The sequence below is a fragment of the Aquila chrysaetos genome, chromosome Z (assembly GCF_900496995.4).
Source record: "Aquila chrysaetos chrysaetos chromosome Z, bAquChr1.4, whole genome shotgun sequence".
NCBI lineage: Eukaryota > Metazoa > Chordata > Aves > Accipitriformes > Accipitridae > Aquila > Aquila chrysaetos.
In genome coordinates this window covers 60569420-60584758 of record NC_044030.1, presented here as the reverse complement: position 1 = coordinate 60584758, position 15339 = coordinate 60569420, and the positions used below count along the sequence as shown (strand labels likewise).

The following is a 15339-nucleotide window of genomic DNA, read 5'->3' as shown; positions in this document are numbered from 1 at the left end:
GGTCTCTGGCAGCAGGGTTTACCCCTAAAGTACGGAGCTTGGAAGTTTTACAGCTCTTCACTAAAACCATTTCAGATCTTTGCAAGCTGCAGGTACAGCAGTATTAAAAGGAGACGTTCTTTGTAACAACTAACAGCTTTACCTAGGAAAGACAACTAGCAACAAGTGCTTTCTGCATCTCTGGGAAGAAGGTTATAAAACAAAAAATAAAATCACATAATCCTTGCATGTGTGAGGAACGCCATCTACCTTATCCATGGTCTTGAGATCGCAGCCTGCCTTCAGCAGCACTTCCACCAGCTCCACATTGCCAAGATCAGCCGCCAGATGTAGAGGGGTTTCCTGCCTCTGGAATTAATGACACCAAATAAATACAATAAGCCAAATTCCCTCTTAGAAGCAGAGTGCTCACAATCTGAATCTGAAGAAGATTCACAACAAAAGACAGCCTTGGCAAGAAAACACTGAACAGAATGAAATCGTTTAACTTTTGAGTGATCTACCTGCCAGTTTTGTTTCAGGCAAACAAGAGACCATCTGGGATCTCTGCAGGAAAACCAGGCAGGAGTTCCAGCTGGCTCAGGAAAAAGTTGCTGTCATGCCCCTCTAACATACTGTAACCTAATGAGCTCTCTCTCTTCCCTCTAAAACAAGGTGTTTTGGACAGAGTGCTTCACGTGACTGCCAACCCCCACCCATATTATCCTCTCAAGTAACCTTTTCCCTGCTGAAATTCATGCAAAGATAACTGATCATCCCTAATTTTCAACAGTACATTGTGCCACGACCACAGCAGGGTTTGTTAGCCAGCCCTGCCACAAAGCAATGATATGTAGCAGAAGTCTACCTGCTCCATAATGGATTCAGTGAATCTTAAACCACACACACACATGCACAAAAAAAAAAAAAAAAAAAAAGGGGGGGGGAGGAAAAAAAAAGGCATTAAACAAAAACCATTAACAAAAAGTACAGCTAAAGGGGGATTCGGCTTCAAGTCTAACCTTTGGGTCTGAAATGAGGGTTGTATAGTCTCTATGCAACTGCATGTACCCAAATAAAACCTATTTATTTAACCTTCTACAGAATATTAGAACAAGAAATTCCAGATGTCTATGAGTGTAATGCAGCAGCAAATAAGGTATGTTGTCATTTGTGGAAGACCTGCATATCTAGACATGTCCCTTAGCATGTTTCATGTGACACAGCATCCTTTTAAGTTGAAGGGTTTGTGCCTGTGCTTCTCTGATGTTGCAAGTCTACATTCTGTAGGTCTGGTTAGAGAACTTTTTTGGCCTTTAGAACTTAACTTAAAGGTTGCAGAGTCAAACACTAAGACCATACACACCAAGAAACACCAGCCTCAGGGTTCCACATTAGAGCCTCTCATCAGCTCTTTTGGGAATACACATTATGGTCACATGACTTCAAATTTTCCCCAACAATACATCCTAATTTCTTTTCTGCAGTAATTTAGAGATATCTATGTAGGTATTGTAGGTAACATTAGACAAGCTAGAGACAAAGCACAAAACATTTCTAAAAGATGTGTTCAAGAAGTTTACAAAATTCTCTATTTTATGTGACGGAAGAGCTTATCATCATACTTGACTCCAGCCACAAATGACAGCCTCTGTGTCCCGCAAAAATGTGTGTAAATTAATCTTTAGCAATAAAATGATCAATGGGAAAGCAGCAGGAACTGCTGCCTCTCTTACTAACCAAGTCAACATCTGCTTCCACCGTTCTTCTTGAGTACAGGTGCAACTACTATATTTGAGGGTTGGATCTCTGGTGTGTGCCCTCAGATTGAGTGACCTTTTCAGTGTCCATATGGGTGGCTTCAGAGCAAGAGACCTCAGCGTCCCCTTGTGTGCTCCTTGATCAGGAAACCCTCTTCCTCTTTTGAAGGCACAGGATGGCAGCTCACTAGGCATGGGCCAGGCCCCAACACAGCATTAGAAGTCACTGTGTTTCATGGGGGCAGGCAAGGCTCCCCTCCTTCAAATGCTGTACCGACGACCTGGGACTACATGCCTGTTCAGGTGTGAAATCCCAAGCTATTGGAGGCAATAACAGCCACAGGCATCAAGAAAGCCAGCACCAAAGTAAATATGTTGACACGCATCACGTGGCCTTCCACAGAGGAGGGTATCCAGTACCTGAGGGGATTAGTGGTGGTGGACGTGGTCTACAGGGAACTGGCCCCCAACCAACCAGGCCTCCAAAGGCCACCGGCACCAAGCAGAGGCCAAAGATTCTTGGTAAAGGTGGGGAAAACAGATGGCAGCATCCCTGTGTGGGCTGGAACGACCAACATTTCAGTTAACAGCCGAACATGCTAACACTTGCACCACAGAGACCTGTGACCTCATTATTCAGTGTGATGTTGTGTGGTGTGGAGCATCACTTTGGTCAGCTCTGGTCATCTGCTTGGCTGTGTCTCCTCCCAGTCCCTGTGCACTTCCAGCCTACTCCCAGGGGGAAGCAGAGCGCAAAACAGAGAAGGCCTTGCTTGATGCTGTGCAACCACTGTTCGGCAACACCTAAAACACTGGTGCCTTACCAGCACTGCTGTGGTCACAAATAGGAAACACAGCACCACAGGGACTGCTGTGAAAAAAATTAACTCCATCCCAGCCAAGTGACACTCTGCACTGGGTTTCACTCTGAGATCAATACTGTTGAGACATTTCAGTCATTTATTACGCATGAATTGTAACACTCGAACAATAAATTAATCCAAATATTTTCTGAGTATATAGCATTTTGCTATCCTTATCTTGCACAAACAATACTAGCACAGCATGTACCAGTGACTAATACACATGCACACATGCAAAAAGATAAGGAGGGAACTCCCTCTTCCTTCCTATTTTTTTGTACCCTGAGCTCATAAGGCAAAAAAAATTATTTCAAGCAAAATCCACATAATCTCCTTTTTACCGGCAAAGTTATGCTAATTCCCAGTTTTTTCTTACGTGATTTAGGGAGTTTATATCATGATTGGCATCCAAGAGGCTTTTTACTACTGGTAGATGACTATTGATGACTGCTAAATGGAGAGGGGAGTTCTTCTGCTGTGGAGGGAAAATAATAAGCTATTATACTTGGATACATTATTAGAAGTCCATTCAAACAAGAAAAAGGTTCTTCTTAAAATCCGCCCCTTGCAAAGGCGATGTGCTCTAGCAGAGGTTCAAGAGTGCAGGAAACACACCTTGAGGTGCAGAGTTATGCCAGAGATGCTAGCCTGCTCCTGCAACACCTACAGCAGCAGGTAAACAAATACAGCTGAGAAATCTGGAAATGTTGAGTGCATGGGGTGTGTGTCAGTGTGTCACCACTTAGGAACGCAGCAAGGCACTCCTTTTACGTGTCCATACCGGGATGTGCTGCTACCCTTGGCTAACAATAAAGAGCTTACAATAATGTTTCTGTTCCCTCAGAAAATTGGGTTTGCCCTTAGTTGAATAGGCTGGAGACAGATGAATTCTGTACTGGGTAGACAGATGTCAAAATCTACTTTCCAGAAATAAACTCTTGTCTCGTATAGCTGCTGGAAATATTCTTCATACTAAACTGACTTGCTGTCATATTTATAAAAGCATATTACAGCTAGAAAGAAATTAAGGGTTTTTATTTGAGTGATTATTTATTAAAATAACTCGGGCACACATCCAGCAGCAGTCACAATCCAACCGTTAGATTGGCAAGATTGCTTTGTATGTTGAACCTGTGACTCATTGGTTTCTTGTTAAATGCAGCTAAAGAAAAATTCCATACCAGTGCTATTCGTGGGTGCCAGACACTAGGTCATTAGTGTCTTTATAAACCACAGCCATTTCTTCAGGGCTACAGAAAAATAAAGCAAGCCCTTATGAAATGCTGCAGTGGAAATATTTCCAAAACGTAAGCTACAATTTTATGAGTTGCTTCTGCTACAGAAAGCCAATGAGAGCAAGCAGCACAATAACTGCCTGACCTTTAAAATAAATAATTTCAAGCACATCATAAATTGTTCTTCCTTGATAACATTACACAACAGGCCCAGTGATCATGGCAGAGAAGTCACAAAGCCCAGATTCTTTTTTCAACCTGTACTGTAGAAGTGGAAAATAATTTCCTATTCACAGAAAATCTCAAATGCAACAAAAACTGTAATATCTAAATTGAGACAAGATTTGAATATTAGGAATACCTCTTTCTTTTTAAACCCCAAGGAATGGTGGCATACAGATTTTGAAGGCACATGCTTTGAGTGCAGAGGGTAAAAGTACTGAAGTGTTTATTTACCTTTTATTTACCTTTATGCAAAATCAGTCACAAGTGTCAACTCTTGGCCCATGGCACACAGGGAGGCCTGCATTACTGCTGCTTAGTTCAAGCAGGGTACTTTGCTTATCTTCTCCTAATGCCTCATCTGTGGCTTAGCTGGGCCACCTCTATATTGCACCAGTTTCCCCAGGCACTCACTGGTTTTGTGCAACACGACTTTGTCTTTGTAGGTCCATACATATTGCTAACCAACATCCATAAACCACATAATAACATGTAGAGTAAAAAAAATTAAGGAACTAGTCAATCTCATTCAGCTGTCTCAATTCCCAAGGAAGGCCATAAAAGACAGGACAGGCTAAACAACAGCAGAACTGTTATGCTGATATACACTCACCTTGGGTTTAGGAACCAGGTCAATATTCTTATCAATAAGAAAAGTAACCAAGGATAGATGTCCATTCTGAACTGCAATCTGCAAAGCACTGTTATTGTTCTGAAAGAAATGGTATAGACAGCAAAAACTTACATTTTTGTTGCTGGAAAAACAGTACTAAAAAGAGCTATCAATATAGGATAATCTTTAATTTAAATTTGTGTTATTGTCCCCTCCACGAAAAAAATCTCCCTTTGATAAAATGATATAAAATGAAGTGGATCAGCAGTTAGCACGATGTGGTTTTATAAATACTGAAGGAACTTCCCATTTTTACTATATCACAACAAACATGCTAAAACCACCAGTATTCTATAGTCCTTTTCAATCTCTCTTACGAAAGAGATAAATCACCATTGTCAGCTATCCTGTGCCATGGACAACGACAATGCCATCAAGTTTCCTAGTCTGTTCAGTTTGACCTTTAACAAGCAAGTACAGTCACATTAACAAACTTCTAAAAATAAATCAATAGAAAATTTTCACTTAATAATTCTGCTAAAACAAACAAGCTGTCACTCTGCTGGAATCATAAACTTCTCACAGCAGGCAAGCCAAGGCCATTCAATAGATGTGAGCTGGACTGGAGTCTGGGAACCAGATGTAGAGAACGGGTTTGTCATCAGTTCAGTCATATATGCTGCCCAAAAGGAGGATTTTCAGTTACGCTAGTTGGTTACATTTCCTAGTCATATGTTTTACTGTTGGTCATACAGCAAATAAAAAAGCTCCACCACAGTACTCTGTCAAATAAATCTATGCTATCTTTCTTCCACTTCAGTGTTATTCTGTTAGTAGTTTCTACATTCCCAATTCTATTTTATTATTTTATTTAATTTTTTACCATTTCATAAAAATAAGCAGAGCAAATATACTGTTAGTACACAAAGAAAAGAGAAGATAAGGTCTCCCCCACAGCCCAGGATGTCCCAGTACCTGTGTGCTAGTGGGATACTGTGTACATACTTGAGTTAAAACATTGATGTCACTCCCTGCTTCCAGTAGGACTTCAGCACATTTTTCATGACCTCCTTCAACAGACAAGTAAAATGGAGTTTCTCCGCTCTAGACCAACAGAGAGAAAATGTCTGTTCCAATTTAAGCCACGTGACTATAAGGCTGTGACACAAAACAGGTTAGCTCAATCAGACTTGTCCAGCTCAACAGAAAAGGGGAGATGGTCACAAGAGAACACAACCTGATTGCTCCTAGATTAACACTTAAATGAAATGGAAACTCACCACCACTTAAGTGACAGATGACATTTATGTGGACAGATGTATGGTAAAGTTTACGATACAGACGACTTTCATAAATATTAATTGCGCTCTTTTCAAAGAAGTTTGCTAGCAACAGGCACAGAAAGAAAGATGGTGGGTAGCAGTTGCTGCCATTCAACACCAGGCAACACCACTAGCATGCTAGCACATACCATAAGCATCAATTCCTGTCAGTCCAATGCCATGGATTTCTGATGAATTACCAACTCTAGTGCTAGTTGTAAGGAGAACTTTTAGCAGAAATATCCCATTGCATATTTATTTCAAATCTTCTCACCCCCAAAAGTCTCCATGTCTCCACAGCAAGTCTATAAAATAAGTTAAATCAGCTGCACAATGATCTAATCCCTGCTTCTCAACTCCTAAAATACACTAAAGTTTACTGAAAGTTACTCTGAAGTTTCAGCATTCACAGAGACATCAATAAATCCTGGTTTTACTTTGCTTAAACTCCTGCCACCATTATTCTGGTCAACTTAATATATTTTAGTGCTTTGCTCATGCTGGGGAAAGAGATACCTGTTTATCCACTGACCAGAACATCTCCAGCTTGGCAGGAAGTTCATACCATTAGCCAAGGCAAGGCAGGGGCACAAGCAGTACAAGCTTTGTGTGCAGAAGCAACATTGTTAGACAAGGCCTGGGAACATTTCAAAGGGGCTCGTATGCCTCAAAGCTTGCATAGCTGGACGTAACAGACAAGCTGGATAAGAGAGAACTCCTCAACCCATAAATCTGTTGCTGATTAAGGAAGAGGAGGGCCTTGGGTAGGAATGGGTGTCCCTCACTCATTTTGCCCACTGGGCCAGCAGAACAGACCATCAACCAACCACACAGCAGGTTCCCACAGTGAGCATGCCAGTCCCCAACAAAGTGAATTAACTTGCCCAGTTCATTCCAGCTGCCCCACAGAAGAAGCAGAAGACACAAGGACCCTTTGCAAAGCAGAACACCGAGTTGAGTAGTTAGTGTGCATTTCCCTCCTCCACCTGTACTTTAAGCCTTAAAATTAAGCTCATGAGTGCATCAACTCAGGGATACGACCTTCACAGCTAATATGCAATTCATGAATATGCTGGCCGAGCTCACCACCACTAACCCGGCAAAGAAAAAGTGAGTAGGCAGTGTCTGCAGCCAATTCTGTGCAGTCAATTGAGATCAGATGAACAAGGTCCAAATCTGAGACCTCTTTGCTGAGGTGCCTGTGATGGTATGTGCTGGGCATGCATGTTGAACTGGCTCAGTGAGTAGCCTGAAAAGCAACAGAGATGGTAAAAGGAACGGGATCATGTGGCCAGAAATGCTGGAGGACATGGAGCGAGGTGGAGGTTAGGCCCTCCTCTGTTCCCTACTAGCAGTTGTTATGCAAGGGCATGTGAGACAGAGGGGACACCATTGTGTGAGGAATAGAGGACAGAGGAAGAGACATTGAAGGAGTTAATGGAGCTGAATTTATTGGAGGAGGGACATGGAAACAGGATGCAAAGGTACTAGAAAAGCAACAGAACTAATGAAGTCTACACAGTGCAACATTTATTCCTTTAAAATATTATTTCTGAGTTGATTTTTCAAATCTCTATCTCTTTCAGTAGTTTCTGTGTTCTTACCTGATTGAGGTCATTTATTTCCTCCCACTGTTTGAGCAGAATTTCCACAACTTCAGTGTGACCATTTTTGGCTGCTAGATGCAATGCTGTATTTCCCTCCTTGAAATTAAAATGTCAAATAAGATCTATTTAAACCCAGAATAAAGTCAAAACATCAAGTAAAACCAACACAAAGCCTTTGGTATTTTACATACATCTCTCTTTTACATACAAGGAGAACGAGGCAGATCCACACAGCTTGTTCCAAGATTCAGACTAATCTGAAAGGGGCCTTTTCACATATACACAGACATGACCTTGCTGGTCTAGTTGGCTGTCTCATATTCTGAAAACTGCAGTGTATGACTGGTGAAAAGACCTACAATTCTAACTCCTAAAGAATGAATCAGAAGAAAACTTTGGATTCCGGTTCCTACAAGGATGGCGACTACATCAGCCTGCCAAGATCACTGATTTAAAGATTAATGGCCAAAACCAGGGTAAGTATATAGAAACTTGTAGTGGTTTTGATGCCAACATCGCAATCTTCAAACTCCTTCACCATCGGCACAATTTCTCACTAGCTAATGAAAAAAAAACAACCACCAAACCACAACAGTAAGCAAATAAAAACAAAGAGCAAGTTCAGGAAAAGCAGCAGGTTTTGAGCTAAAAGACAATGCTGGCACAAGAAAAAGTATGAAACTGGCTAAAAACAAACTGAAGCTGGAAATTAGGAGAAGAATCCTAACCCTCAGAGTGGACCCTCATTTCTGAATGAACAGCTTTTCATTCACAGCACTTGGGGGGCTGGAGCATGGGGAAATTCAAATCCTTTTTAAAAATTATGGCTACAGTGTGCTTGCTCTTAATGACCGAGTAGATGAGTTTCTGTCCTGGCTTCTTACCTACTTACTCTGTAGGATCACAGCATTTGCCTCCCATCATTGCTGTTTACCCCTTCAGCCTGTTATATGTCAGGGAGAACACTGTCTTTTAACCTCTGTTGACAAACTGCTTAGGCACAGCAGAGCTCTGGGTTGCACTGCAGCTTTTAAACTACCAAAAAACCACCATCACTTCCTGGGTGCTTACTTACAGGGTTCTATAAATGCAGTATCTCGCCATTTCACAATTTTTAATGTATTTATCCTTGCAATGCCACAGATGCAGAGAACTACCAATTTGCTCATTCCACAAATAGTTGAGTAAGGAGTAAGGAAATTTAAGGGTGGACTTTGAAAGTTACTTAGATACCTTAAAATGCAGTGTCAAAAGCAAACTCAATCAGATTGAAGTGTTAAGGCACTTCTGAAAAATCCCCATAGGTGCTTATTTGCATCCTGAAGTATTTAAACACCTTCAAAAAATTAATCATCCAGGACTTAGCAGTGACACACAGACACAGCCAAGCAGAGTGAAAAACTGGGAAATAGAAGTACAGAGGCCGACACCTTAATCACCAGACTTTCCCACTTCTCCCAACAGACAGCCTATGCTAGTCTTGCTTTACATGAATTATTAGTGTGTATGAAAAGTCTCTCAGCAATAAGACCAGAAGTCCCACTGTCTTCCCTTAATTACTGAAAAATCATCCTTGTATATTTGTTGGTCCAATATATATCACTACTGGCACTGTGAAGTCTGTACAGCTTATTCACATTACTTAGTTGCGTAGTAATTACACTGAAACAAAGTAACCTTTCACAAGCACATTTTCAGTAGTACTTCTGTGGAAAAAAAAACCTTTACCTTATCTTTTTCAGATGTAAACATCTTCAGAGTAATCAAATTGTTTATCATGTCAACATGGCCTTTTTCAGATGCCAGAAGAAATGGCTTTTTACCTTTCTAGAAAACAATTATGGAAAGAAGCACGGTGTTATTGAAGTAAAAATACTTTGCTTCTGGTTACTAGATACATGGTATGCATATGTGTACTCCGCATAAAAATTTATAAATTGTATGACTAAGTAGATCAACAAAAAAGTAGATATACACAAAAAGAGTAAGAATTAAAAAAAAATGCAATATTTAGTTAGTGTAAAAAAACAGATTACACATCTTGCATACCCTGAAGAATATATTTGAAAAGTCTTCAGAAATGGTAACAAGATGGAATATGTGCTCAAAATATTTAATTCTTAATTATTCTCAGTATGAAAATATTTATCAAAAGAACTGTGTTATTAAAAGTCTGAGGATGCTCAGAAACAGGCAGTAAAGGAGTTGCAAGATTTATTTCCATGACGTAACATGTTTGATCTGAATTCTGCAAGCACAGACCAGAACAACCATATCTCAGAAGTTTCATCCAGGAGGCCCGAATTTAGTGCTGTACATTATGGGGGGTTTTTTGGTGGTGGTTAAACTAAGAAAAACTTTTCCAACTGTTTGCAACTCAACTACAGAAAGTTATCTTGACATAAAACCATACCACTGGTCAGACACTACCCGATAGTGGCCTATGTTAAATGGAAAAAAAAAGGAAAAAAATGCAAGCAACTAATAGATAAATATGAAATAACCTCAACATAAAGAAGACTCTTCTTCACCTTTCCTTTCCTAAGGCCTAAAACACACAAGTTTGTTTTGTTAAATTAAGTCTGTTTTGTCAGCCTTGCCATGTGCAGAAAGAATTCAGAATTTTGCACCATTGGGTCAATACAATTCAAGCCTCAAAAAAAAGGATAGGGGAGCTTTGTTAGTTTGGTGACAGATCCTACAAAGAATAAGTTTACCGCATGTAAAGATAAAATATCTTACTTTGCTAAGTAAGCTTTCAAAGCAAGATCCCAACACTGTGGGAAGGAAAAATAAAACCACAGCAAACCTGATGAGGACAAGGCCCTGGCACTATTGAAGAGTTGGTGCACCTCTATAGGATGGCTGCACATAGTTTTATGTTCTACATTGGTGAAGTATACCCGTGTTGGCCATAACTGGCAAGTTTTGATAAGGGCAGGGGGCTGCGGGGGTGAGCTGTGTGGGAGGAGGCCAGAGACTGCCCTGTGCTGGTCACAGCCTCTTCCAGCTGGCTCCACAATGGACAAAACTGACCCACCACATGTCAGCACTCAACCCATCAGAGAAGCACATGATACCTCTGTGAAAACGTATTTAAGAAAGGGTGGTCACTGCTACGGGGAGGATGCACAAGGCGAGATAGAGGAGGAGGTATGAAAGGATGCAACGGAGGAGACACAGGAGAAGGTATACCCGCAGGGTGACTGCAGCCCATGGGAGAACCCTTGCTGGAGCAGAGGAAAAGAGTAAGAAACAAAGAGCAGAAAAAAAAAGGAAACCACTGTGGACTAACGCCAACCTCCTCTGCCTCCCATTGCCTCACCGATGGGACTGAGCATCACATGCATCAAAAGCAAGGGGAGCAGGGGAGGAGAGGTGTCTGGAGTTCAGCTGAGACAGGCAAAGAGGAAGGAAAGCTGTCTTCCCTAAGTGCTTGTCTGGCTGTTTGTCTTATTTGTTCCTCAATACCCAAATCAGTAATTAAAAGTTTATATAACTGGCAATAAATTAAAATTCATTGAAATTCCCCAAGTCAAGATTGTTTTGCCCACAACAGATGCCTCATGACATCAAAGAAATAAACAGAAAGAAACATACTGTACCCCATCAGCCTTGTTCAAGTCATTCAGATGAAGATCTTGGATAAAATAATCAACTATTTTAACGCTGTTGCTCTGAGCTGCAAAGTGCAGTACATTCATTCCTTCCTGAAAAACCATAAGCAACTCTGTAACAAGAAGTTTGATTTTTTTCCAACATAAACATGTTTAGAGTTGGTAAAAATTTGGCATCAACAAACCTCATTCTTAGCCTTTTGATCAGCACCTGCTTTAACTAATTTTCGCATTATATCCAGATTTCCAGTCCAAGCTGCAAGATGAATCACGGTCAGGCCATGCTTCAAATAAAATGATAAAGGCAGAAATTACCACCAAAATACCTCATGACAAATTTCTTTATATCTTTTTGATTAATTCATTGTATGAGTGGGTTCTGCTCTGCAGGCTCTTGGAAAATCAGTATTAACACCTGGCAGTGTGAGTGGGATTCATCTCACTTAAATTAAGCTAAATGTCGTGCATCAAGACCTAGCTAAATGTTCAAGCTGCCCCTCTTGACAGAAGGTCTGGCATCTCCAGAGAAGGACTGATCCCATTTTAAAATGGGGGGATTAAATACTACCTGGAAATTATTCCCTCTTTCCAGAAACCACGTAGATAGTTAGCACTGGGTGTGGTGGATGACATTTCAGGTGATGATATATAATGACTATATTTCCATGAGTGACCATAATTTCATAATTTTCCAGTTAGCCCTCTTTTTAAGGTTCTCTCTTATTCTCTCTGAAAAATTCTCTGAAAAGTTATTCTCTTATAGGAAAAAAAACAACAACAAAAAAAAAAAAAAAACAAAACCAAAAACCAAAACCACAACTGTTAACTTCTTAGAGCCAAAAGGAATAGAGATAAGGAACTGCCAGCCAGTGTCTCCCATCTTGGCCACAGATCTCTCTATGTTTTCCACGTCTTCCTCAATTTGTGTGTACTGTGTCCAGGTGCAGCATCATAAATCATGGCTCATTGTGCTAAGTGTCAACACAAGACTTTCATACTCCACCATAAAAGCACCTGGTCTAAGAGATGGAATCAGAGAAACCTAAAGGAAGCAAGAGGGATCAAGGCACTTCCCTAGCAGTTATAACCCTTCCCCAGTTTCTCCTCTGTAAATGAGGAATAAATAGCTTGACTCCCATCTCTAATGGAGAACAGGAACAGTTTTTACGCATGTTGATATAACACTGTGGAAAGCAGGATGCTTGCTGTGATGGGGACTTCAGGATACTACTACTTGCAAACTATTCACTGAATAACAAAACAGTTCAGGCTGGAAAAGGCTTCTGGAGGTGACACTTCTATGGCCTCCTGCTCAAAGCCTGTCCCACTGGATCAGGTTGCTCAGGACCTTGTCCTGTCAAGCTTTGAATAGCCTAAAGATTGAGGCTCCGCAAACTCTGGAAAATCTGTTCCAGTGTTTGACCACTCTGACAGTGAATTTTCTTTTCTCCCTGTACCTAATTGGGACCTCCCATGTTGCAATTTGTGTCCATTGCTTCTTGTCCTATCACTGTACACCTCCGAGAAGAGTCTGTCTCCGTCTTCTCTATATTGTCGCCTTATGTAGCTGTCGACAGTCATAAGGTCTCTGCCTTACCATTCTCCTCCCAAGACTGAGCAGACCCAGCTCTCTCAGCACCTCCTCACACACCATGTGCCGCAGTCCTCATCATCCTAGGGACACTGCACTGGACTCGCTCCAGCTTATCAATGTCTTTACTGTATTGGGGAGCCCCAAACTGGGCACAGCAAGCAGAAATTGCAGTGGAAAACAGCGGAGGGCAATATGGAACACACATTTGGTGCACAGGCTACAACAATAAAGCTGGACTTGGGCAAAATTTGTGACTGTGGCTCAAAGGTCTGCCCTGAAAAACCTTCCCAACTATGACCAAGGGGAAAAAATAACTAGACCTGAGAGCCTTATACAACAAGAAGACTAGCCTGGTGGATGAGGGGGGAGAAGTGAATGTTTATCTCAACTTTCATAACAATTTTAACACTGTGCCCCATGATATCCTTGTAGACAAACCGATGAAGTACAGATGTAGACAAAAAGATATGCCAAGGTGTACTGAAAGCCAGCTAAACTGCCAGGCCCAAAGTGTTCTGATCAGCAGCACAAAGTCCAGCTGGAGACCAGTCACTAGCAATATATGCTAGGCATTGATCCTGGGCCCAGTGCTGTTTAACATCTTCATTAATGACCTAAATGATGGGGCAGAGTGCACCCTCAGCAAATTTATAAATTATATCAAATTGGGAGGAGTGGCTGATGGACCAGATTGGTGTGCTGCCATCCAGAGGGACCCTGATAGGCTGGAGAAATGGACTGACAAGAACCTCATGAAATTCAACACAGTGAAATGCAAAGTCCTGTACCTGGGGAGGAGCAACCCCAGGCACGAGTACTGACTGGGGGCCAACTGCCTGGAAAGCAGCTTGGCAGAGAATGATCTGGGTCTCCTGGGGGACGTGAAGTTGAACATGAGCCAGCAATGTGCCCTTGCAGCACATAAGGCAGATGGTGCCCTGGGCTGCATTAGGAAGAGCACTGCCACGTGGTCAAGGGAGGTGATCCTTCCCCTCTACTCACTGGTGAGACGTACCTGCAGTACTGTGTCCAGTCCTGGGCTTCCCAGTATAGGAAAGACAGGGACATACTGCACAGAGCCCAGCAAAGGGACACAAAGATAATTAAAGGACATCTGACATACAAGGAGAGGTTGAGAGACTTGGCACCGTTTATCCAAAGAAGGCTGAGGTGGATCTTATTGTGGATAAATACGTAATGGAAGGGAGTAAAAAAAATGCAGCCAGACTCTTCTTGGTGGTGTCCAGTGACAGGGAAAGAGGCAATGGGCACAAATTGAAGTACAGGAAGATTCACTAAAACGTAAGAAAAACCTTTTTTTTACTCTAAGGATGATCAAACACTGGAATTAATTGCCCAGAAAGGTTATGGAGTCTTCATCTGTGGAGATAATCAAAACCCAACTAGACATAGATCTGAGCAAACTTCTTTTCGTGACTATGTTCTGAGCAGGAGGCTGGACTAGATCATCTCCAGAGGTTCCCACCTCAGCCACTCGGTGTGATTCTGTGCATGGGCTGTTTGATAGGGAGGAGTCTAGGAGGACATAAGGAGGCACAAGGGTAGCAAAAACGTGGGTTCAGGAAAAGAAAAAAAAAAAAAAGACAAGGTATAAAATCAGCTGGAGAACAAAAAAGGGAAGGATCTTGTGATGTCCACAGTCTTGTGATTGTGGACTCCTACTGATGGTGGTCAAGGTGACCTGCAGACTGAAGCTCCCCCCGATATAGGAAGGGTCCACCTTGGACTCTCCTGCTAGACTCTCCATCATGTCCATGTCTGAAAGACTTGGGATAGTAGGGTGGACAAGAAGGGATAAACTTGTACCTTGATGTTAAATGCAGAAGGACAAGTGACAGAATTGCAGCTTAGTAGTATAAGATTTCTTTGCAGTAATGTAATTGTGTATCAACACTAATACTGATAATAAGCAACAGAATTGTAACTCAATCACTGCAACTTGGAGCAATGTAATTGTGAATTAATACTACTAACAATAGTGGTGCGTTTATTAGCCAATTAATGTGTTATTGGTTTCTTAGAGGTGTGCTGCTTAATCAATAAACATCTTAACCATCACCATGATTTATGTCAAGTCTCCAATCTAAAGGCAGGAGTACCCTATACCTGCTGCTAACACTATTATGTGTTTTTAATCAGCTTACTTTTTGTACTGAGAAATGCTAAGAATGCTTAAGACCATACACTTATTAATACAAAAATTGTGTCAGAAACTGAAATGGAGTAAGAAATAAAGTCATAGTATCTTCATTCTATTTCCTATCAATTGCAAGATCAAACTGATTGCCAACCTGGCTTCAATGCACCCTATCAGGGTAATTAAAGGACCCATAAAATCTTTGGAGTCACCTTATTGCCTCAACAAATCTGGAAGATAGCCACTGAAAAATAATTTGCCATAAAGAATAATTTACAATAGTTACAGAATAAAATTACATTAACACTATACCCAGTGGTACTCTGTGGAAGATCCAGGGATCCATTTCTTAACTGTAGTTATAGAGAG

At 41.3% G+C, this 15339-nt stretch overlaps 1 protein-coding gene across 2 annotated transcripts in view; it reads right to left on the bottom strand.

The window, feature by feature from the left end:
- ANKDD1B (ankyrin repeat and death domain containing 1B) overlaps positions 1-15339 on the bottom strand; it is a 31360-nt gene that overhangs the window by 8802 nt on the left and 7219 nt on the right. For both annotated transcript variants that reach the window (XM_030005263.2, XM_030005266.2), the window contains exons 4-11: positions 11404-11502; positions 11207-11311; positions 9330-9428; positions 7599-7697; positions 5678-5776; positions 4673-4771; positions 2979-3077; positions 250-348 (exon numbers count right to left, since the gene is read on the bottom strand). In XM_030005263.2, coding sequence (XP_029861123.1) covers positions 250-348; positions 2979-3077; positions 4673-4771; positions 5678-5776; positions 7599-7697; positions 9330-9428; positions 11207-11311; positions 11404-11502 — 798 coding nt within the window. The remainder of the gene's footprint in view (positions 1-249; positions 349-2978; positions 3078-4672; positions 4772-5677; positions 5777-7598; positions 7698-9329; positions 9429-11206; positions 11312-11403; positions 11503-15339) is intronic.